The sequence below is a fragment of the Suricata suricatta genome, chromosome X (genome assembly GCF_006229205.1).
Source record: "Suricata suricatta isolate VVHF042 chromosome X, meerkat_22Aug2017_6uvM2_HiC, whole genome shotgun sequence".
NCBI classification, from domain to species: domain Eukaryota; kingdom Metazoa; phylum Chordata; class Mammalia; order Carnivora; family Herpestidae; genus Suricata; species Suricata suricatta.
Genome location: NC_043717.1, coordinates 984816 through 992346, shown reverse-complemented (window position 1 = coordinate 992346; position 7531 = coordinate 984816). Strand labels below are relative to the sequence as shown.

Sequence of the window (7531 nt, the reverse complement as noted above, 5' to 3'; positions counted from 1 at the left end):
CAAAAATAAATAAACATTAAAAAAATAACCATAAGAATCCAAGTACCTTTTATTACCAATGGCACAGTTTTTTTCAGTTGAAAAATAAGAGCATTCTTCAAAAGGCAAAGTAGGCTCGTGATTTGTGTGGCCCCGTGTTCCGTGTTCACCATCCCGGGCCTTCTGGAAGGCTGCCTGCTCTGCATCCGCTGCCTCCCCCTCCCTGCGCAGCCTCCCCCTCCCTCCGTTGGCTCCCCCCTCCCTCCGCAGGCTTCCCCCTCCCTCCGCAGCCTCCCCCCTCCCTGCGCAGGCTCCCCCCTCCCTCCGTAGCCTCCCCTTCCCTCCGCAGCTTCCCCCCTCCCTGGGCAGGCTCCCCCCTCCCTGCGCAGGCTCCCCCCCTCCCTCTGCAGGCTCCCCCCTCCCTCCGTAGCCTCTTCCTCCCTCCATAGGCGCCTTTGGGAAGAAACCAGGTAGCTCTTCCTGGAAACGGCAGGAGCTTTCAGGCCCTCCGGAGGGTCTTGGGGACGGTCCCCTAGCCCTAGAGGTACTCAGAGTCACCGTGGGCCTAGCTGCACTGAAGGTACAGACAGGGGCTCACAGGAAACAGTCACCTGCTGCCCTGGGGAGGGGGGACTGGAGTTTCGGACGCAAGCTGCTGAGCTTGTGTGCAGCCCTTGGGTCGCGGTGTCCGGGCTCCGCCAAGTCAGCGATAATTATCATAACAGTGATGACGGGACGCCCACGGGGTAGCTCGGGGACGCGGTTCATCTTCCCGACCTGGGTCACTGTGCTCCGTAGATCCTTGATGGCCGTCTCTGCGTCCCGTTTCCGTGTCCCGTTTGGGGGTTCCTCCTCCCTCAGGCCCTGGCGGTGCGGGGGCCCCCTCCACCACTGCGGGACACTCTGTGCCGTGTACCTGACCTCCTTACCCGGGTTGGTCATGGCAACGGTGCCCTTGATCCAGAGACAGGCGTATTGTGACATCTTCCTGAAAAGCCTCAGGCAGGCCGGTGTGCAGGGGTGTGGGTGCCTTTGAGGATGTGGGTGCCTTTGGGGCGTGATGTTGACACTCAGTGGCTTTGAAAGTTGTACCTTTGTCCTAGGTCTGCCCTGGGTCAGCCTTACCTTAGTTCCACTGGCTTGGAATGTCAGAAATCGAACCTCTCCCAGCTCGGGAGACCAGAGTCTGAGATCCAGGCAGGGCAGGACCCCTGAGATCCAGGCAGGGCAGGACCCTTGAGAACCAGGCAGGGCCCCTGAGACCCAGGCAGGACCCCTGAGACCCAGGCAGGACCCCTGAGATCCAGGCAGGGCAGGACCCTTGAGATCCAGGCAGGAGCCCTGAGATCCAGGCAGGACCCCTGAGATCAAGGAGGAGCAGGACACTGAGACCCAGGCAGGACCCCTGAGACCCAGGCAGGGCCCCTGAGACCCAGGCGGGGCCCCTGAGATCCAGGCGGGACCCCTGAGATCCAGACGGGACCCCTGAGATCCAGGTGGGGCCCCTGAGATCCAGGCGGGGCCCCTGAGATCTAGACGGGACCCCTGAGATCCAGGAGGGTCAGGACCCCTGAGACCCAGGCAGGACCCCTGAGATCCAGGCAAGACCCCTGAGACCCAGGCAGGACCCCTGAGATCCAGGAGGGTCAGGACCCCTGAGATCCAGGCAGGACCGCTGAGATCCAGGCAGGACCCCTGAGATCCAGGAGGGTCAGGACCCCTGAGATCCAGGCAGGACCGCTGAGATCCAGGCAGGACCCCTGAGATCCAGGAAGGGCCCCTGAGATCCAGGCAGGACCCCTGAGACCCAGGCAGGGCCCCTGAGACCCAGGCGGGGCCCCTGAGACCCAGGCAGGACCCCTGAGATCCAGGAAGGGCCCCTGAGATCCAGGCAGGACCCCTGAGATCCAGGCAGGGCAGGACCCCTGAGATCCAGGCAGGACCTCTGAGATCCAGGCAGGAGGCCTGAGATGCAGGCAGGACCCCTGAGATCCTGGCAGGACCCCGAGATCCAGGCAGGGCAGGACCCCTGAGACCCAGGCAGGGCAGGGCCCCTGAGACCCAGGCAGGGCCCCTGAGATCCAGGCGGGGCCCCTGAGATCCAGACGGGACCCCTGAGATCCAGGGGGGGGGGCCCTGAGATCCAGGCGGGGCCCCTGAGATCCAGGCAGGACCCCTGAGATCCAGGCAGGGCCACCGAGATCCAGGCAGGGCCACCGAGATCCAGGCAGGACAGGGCTGTGCTCCCTCCTGAGGCTCCAGGGCAGTGTCCTTCCTGCCTCTTCCAGCCTCTGGGGCTCCAGGTGTCCCTGGGCTGTGGCCACGTCCCCCTCAGGACCTCTTGTTGACATCCTTCACTTAGTGACGTCTGAGTCTTATTTCAAATACGGTTCCATTTACAGGTTCTGGGAGCTCCTGCATTTTGGTGGCAGGTCTGGTATTCAGTGCCCCTGAGCCCCTGAGGCTTCACTCCGACCCTATTTCCCATCCTCAGAGCATGGTCTGGTTGCTCTAGTTTGCTTTGTAACCCCGTGTGCACTGTACGGCCGGTCGAAAACTTGCACACTTAACAGAGACCTCTGGACACCATCCTGCTGCCCGTCTGGGCATCGTGCCCTGAGTGGCGGCCGAGAGGGACGGGACTTGGGGGCTTCGGGGCCTTTGGGACCCTGGGGGTTGGCTCCCAGGTCGCCAGAGCCTCCCCGTGCGCGGCAAATACACATTTCTGCGTCCAGGCGGGCATTTTGAGAAGCTCCAGGGATCAAGATGTGCATTCCAGCCCGAGTGAGGTTACCGTTCACGGATGTGCCAAAGCTAAAAAGGGAGCATGCCGCGTTCAAAGGGGCGTTGCTTTGACACGTAAAATTTGGAACCAACCACAAAAAAATCCCCTGATGCCTCTTAGACAAGTGAAAGACGGCCCCGTGGAGACCCCCATGCTGTGTTTGCTTCCCGGATGCCGTGCGCACATTCCTGCCGAAAACGAGGCTTGAGGAGGTGGTGGTGGTGGTCTCCAGGGCCGGCGCCCGCACCGGGGGTCCCAGGGTCCCGCCCGCCGCCCGCAGAGGCCCTGAGCGTGACCCCTCCTGGCAGGCGCCGGGCTGGCGGGGACCTCCTAGGCCAGGAGACCGTAAAGATCCAAGATGAGGAAGACAGAGAAACGCCCAGACGTGCACGTGCCCAGACACGTGACCTCGCCCCGCACGTAGGACGGACCTGCACGGACCCGGGCGCCCGGCTCAGCTGCCCGGGCGTCCCCTCCGCTTTCCAGAGCCTCACGCCCGCCCTGCAAGGCGGCCCGGTCGGGCCTCCGCGCCCCGAGGCTTCCAGACCCCGTGCCCGCCGCTGCCCGGGTCCCTTCTCACGCTGTGTTTGTCTTCCTGCCTCCCAGCAGGTGCGCAGGAATGAGCGGAGGCCCCCCGGGCGGGCCGCGGCGCAGACGCCATGGACGCGAAGGGCCTGGACCCGTCCCAGGCGGACCTGAAGCTGGTGGCCCACCCGCGCGCCAAGAGCAAAGTGTGGAAGTACTTTGGCTTCGACACCAACGCGGAGGGATGCATCCTGCAGTGGAAGAAGATCTACTGCCGCATCTGCAGGGCGCAGATCGCCTACTCCGGCAACACCTCCAACCTCTCCTACCACCTGGAGAAGAACCACCCCGACGAGTTCTGTGAGTTCGTCAAGAGCAACACCGAGCAGATGCGGGAGGCCTTCGCCACCGCCTTCTCCAAGCTGAAGCCCGAGGGCTCCCAGCTCGCCCCGCCGGACGCGCTGGCCGCCAAGGCCGGCCACGGCCACGAGAGCAAGCGGCAGCAGGAGCTGACGGCCGCCGTGCTCGGCCTCATCTGCGAGGGCCTGTACCCCGTGTCCATCGTGGACGAGCCCACCTTCAAGGTGCTGCTGAAGACGGCCGACCCCAGGTTCGAGCTGCCCAGCCGGAAGTTCGTGTGCGGCAAGGCCATCCCGGAGAAGTACGGCGCCGTCCGCGAGGCGGTGCTCAAGGAGCTGGGCGCCGCGTCCTGGTGCGGCATCTCCACGGACCTGTGGCGGAGCGAGACCCAGAACCGGGCCTACGTGACCCTGGCCGCCCACTTCCTGGGCGGCGGCGCCCCCGGCTGCCTGTCCGTGGGCTCCCGCTGCCTGAAGACCTTCGAGGTTCCCGAGGAGAACCGGGCCGAGTCCATCACCCGGGTCCTGTACGAGGCCTTCATCGAGTGGGGCATCAGCGCCAAGGTGTTCGGCGCCACCACGGACGGCGGCAAGGACGTCGGGAAGGCCTGCTCCCTGCTGGACATCCCGGTGCAGATGCCGTGCCTGGGCCACAGCTTCGACGCGGGCATCCAGCAGGCGCTGCAGCTGCCCAAGCTGGCCGCGCTGCTGGGCCGCTGCCGCAAGCTGGTGGAGTACTTCCAGCAGTCGGCGGTGGCCATGTACATGCTCTACGAGAAGCAGAAGCAGCAGAACGTGGCGCACTGCATGCTGGTCAGCAACCGCGTGGCCTGGTGGGGCAGCACGCTCGCCATGCTGCAGCGGCTCAAGGAGCAGCAGTTCGTCATCGCCGGCGTGCTGCTGGAGGACAGCAACAACCACCACCTGATGCTGGAGGCCGCCGAGTGGGCCACCATCGAGGCGCTGGTGGACCTGCTGCAGCCCTTCAAGCAGGTGGCGGACATGCTGTCCGCCTCCAAGTACCCGACCATCAGCATGGTCAAGCCTCTCCTGCACATGCTGCTCAACACCACCCTCAACATCAAGGAGACCGACTGCAAGGAGGTGAGCATGGCCAAGGAGGTGATCGCCAAGGAGCTCTCCAAGACCTACCAGGAGACGCCGGAGATCGACATGTTCCTCAACGTGGCCACCTTCCTGGACCCGCGCTACAAGCGCCTGCCCTTCCTCTCCGCCTTCGAGCGGCAGCAGGTGGAGAACAGGGTGGTGGAGGAGGCCAAGGGCCTGCTGGACAAGGTCAAGGAGGGCGGCTACCGGCCCGCGGAGGACAAGATGTACGCGCTGCAGGAGGAGCCGCCGGTGAAGAAGCTGGTGCTGGCGTCCACGCCGCCGCCCGCCAGCGTCATCAACAGCATGCTGGCCGAGATCTTCTGCCAGACGGGGGGCGTGGAGGACCAGGAGGAGTGGCACGCGCAGGTGGTGGAGGAGCTGAGCAACTTCAAGTCGCAGAAGGTGCTGGGCCTCAACGAGGACCCGCTCAAGTGGTGGTCCGACCGCCTGGCCCTCTTCCCCGTGCTGCCCAAGGTGCTGCAGAAATACTGGTGCGTGGCGGCCACCCGCGTCTTCCCCGAGCGCCTCTTCGGCTCCTCCGCCAACGTGGTGAGCGCCAAGAGGAACCGCCTGGCCCCCGCGCACGTGGACGAGCAGATCTTCCTGTACGAGAACGCGCGCAGCGGCGCCGAGGCCGAGCCCGAGGACGAGGACGAGGGCGAGTGGGGCCTGGACCACGAGCACATGTGTCCCCTGGGTGACGCCGTGCACCCCGGCTTCTTCGGCATCAGGGACAGCGGCTTCGTGTAGCGGCCGCGGTGGGGGACGGGGGTCAGCGGGACGCCGCCCCTTGCCGCGTGGTCTGCTGCACCTGCCTGGGTCGCGCACGCATGCGCGCACAGGCGCACGACAGACACGCGGCTGTGCGCCGCCCGGAGGGGGCACCCGGCGCCTTTCCTTGCAGAGGCCACGTGCACCCCCAGCGGAAGGACACAAATCAAGTAGGAAAGTTCTAGACGTCCCCTGGCTGTGTGCGCTGCTGCAAATTCCCGGGACGCGTGCGCATGCGTTCATGGGCGCACGGGCGGGGGCGCGCACATGGGCGGCCGGTGACCTCATTGGCACAGGCGCATGACAAACATGCAACAATGCGCCACCGGGAGGGGACACCCGGGACCTTTCCTTGGAGAGACCGCGTGGGCCCCCAGCGGAAGGACACACATCAACTAGGATGGTTCTAGAAGTCCCCTTGCTGTGTGGGCTGCTGCAAATGCCCAGGACGCGCATGCATGCGTTCCTGGGTGCCCACTCGCATGGGCGTGCACACGCACGTGGGCGTCAGGTGACCTCACCGGCACAAACGCATGACAAACATGTGGCTGTGCGCCGCCAGGAGGGGACACCCGGCGCCTTTCCTTGGAGAGACTACGTGCGCTCCCAGCGGGAGGACACAAATCAACTAGGAAGGTTCTAGAAGTCTCCTTAGCCCCCCGCTGGCTGGCTGGCTGCTGCTTGCAACTGTAAAGCTCCAGAGATCTGCAGCCAGTAGGAGAAGGAAGGGAGGAGGGAGGGATGGAGGAGGGGGGAACGGAGGAGGAGACCCCTTTTCTCTTCGCACCTCCAAGGACGTAGAGTCTCCACGAGAAGGTTGGGTAACCCCCTCGCAGCAAAAAAATAAAAGGAAAAAAAAAAAAAAAGAAAGGAATCAGAGCTACAGCGATCTCCTTACCTCCTCAGCCACCGTGAAACGGCTTCACGCATCTGGGCACCGATAAGCTCATGGGCACTCTTGAATTGAACTTGGCACCTTGCGCCTGGGCCAGAAGGTCGCGTGCTTTCGGCCTAAGCAGCTGCATTTGCAAAGCGGACCAGCTCTAGGTTTGGTGCAATGCGTTCCAAAGCGGCGAGGGAGGCAGGAGGAGAGGCGGGCGTGCCTTTTCCACAGGCGTCTCTGCCCCTCGCCCCCGACTTGCTCTCTGGACGTGGCTGTTTCCAAGCCCTGCAGCTCTGGCGTCCTGAGCCCTGTGTGTGTGTGTGTGCGCGTGCGCGCGCGCAAGTGTGTGTGTGTCCAATGCTTCAAAGGGCTGGCTTCTCCACCGTGTTTCTCAGGATGAAAATAAGCGCTTCTTCTAGACAAAACCAGGGACCCGCATGCGTCCGGAGTGATTTACTGGGAATCCGGGACACGGGACTCCTGCTGTCTGTTCAACCGAGCACCGTGGGGGGCCCTGATTTACAAAAAACAAAAAACTACCACTGGATTCTTTCGGGTCACTTTGGCCAAACAGGCGAGCTGCTGGTGACACCGTGCAGGCCCCGGTCTCTGAGGGCGCCACCGATGGTCACCTTTTGGGATTTCTCCGTGTCCTCTGGGTGGTGACTCCCCTGGTTTCCAAGACGCCCAGACTTGCAGCGCGACGCCAACGACGGAGTCTGAGCCTTCCCCACGGGATTTTTTTTTTCCTCTCCTTTTTCTTATTTAACGCCTGGGAATTTGACTCTTGTTCAATAAAGCGGAGAAACAAATGAGCTGGTAATGAATTTGTCTGATGTGTGTTCGTCCAGAGAGAAGGCGTGGAGCCGCAAGGGAGGTGCCGGTCGGTTTGTGTAAGGAATATTCGGGCCCCCGAGAATGAGTTCACTGTGCTTTGTTCTCAGATCCTGGGAGATGATAAAGGGTGTGGTCCCTTCAGGGTATTTGTGCCTCCCAAAGGTGTGTGTGAATAAAGCCGCCACCTGGTGACGGGGTCCTGGGGGAGCGCGCGTGTGGATTTTTTCCTTCAGTCGCTTGGCTTAGGAGAGGAATGATTTTGTGTATTTATTTTTGAGAGAG

General features: G+C 63.2%; 1 protein-coding gene across 1 annotated transcript; it reads left to right on the top strand.

Moving 5' to 3' along the window:
- The first annotated feature begins 2987 nt into the window (after positions 1 to 2987).
- Positions 2988 to 7227, top strand: ZBED1 (zinc finger BED-type containing 1). The gene has a single exon (XM_029930621.1). The coding sequence runs from the start codon at positions 3424 to 3426 to the stop codon at positions 5506 to 5508; it is 2085 nt and encodes a 694-aa protein (XP_029786481.1). The 5' UTR covers positions 2988 to 3423; the 3' UTR covers positions 5509 to 7227.
- Positions 7228 to 7531: the final 304 nt, after the last annotated feature.

Bases quoted from the DNA above. Each gene is read 5' to 3' on its own strand.
- ZBED1 (XM_029930621.1), top strand. From the start codon at position 3,424: ATGGACGCGAAGGGCCTGGACCCGTCCCAGGCGGACCTGAAGCTGGTG.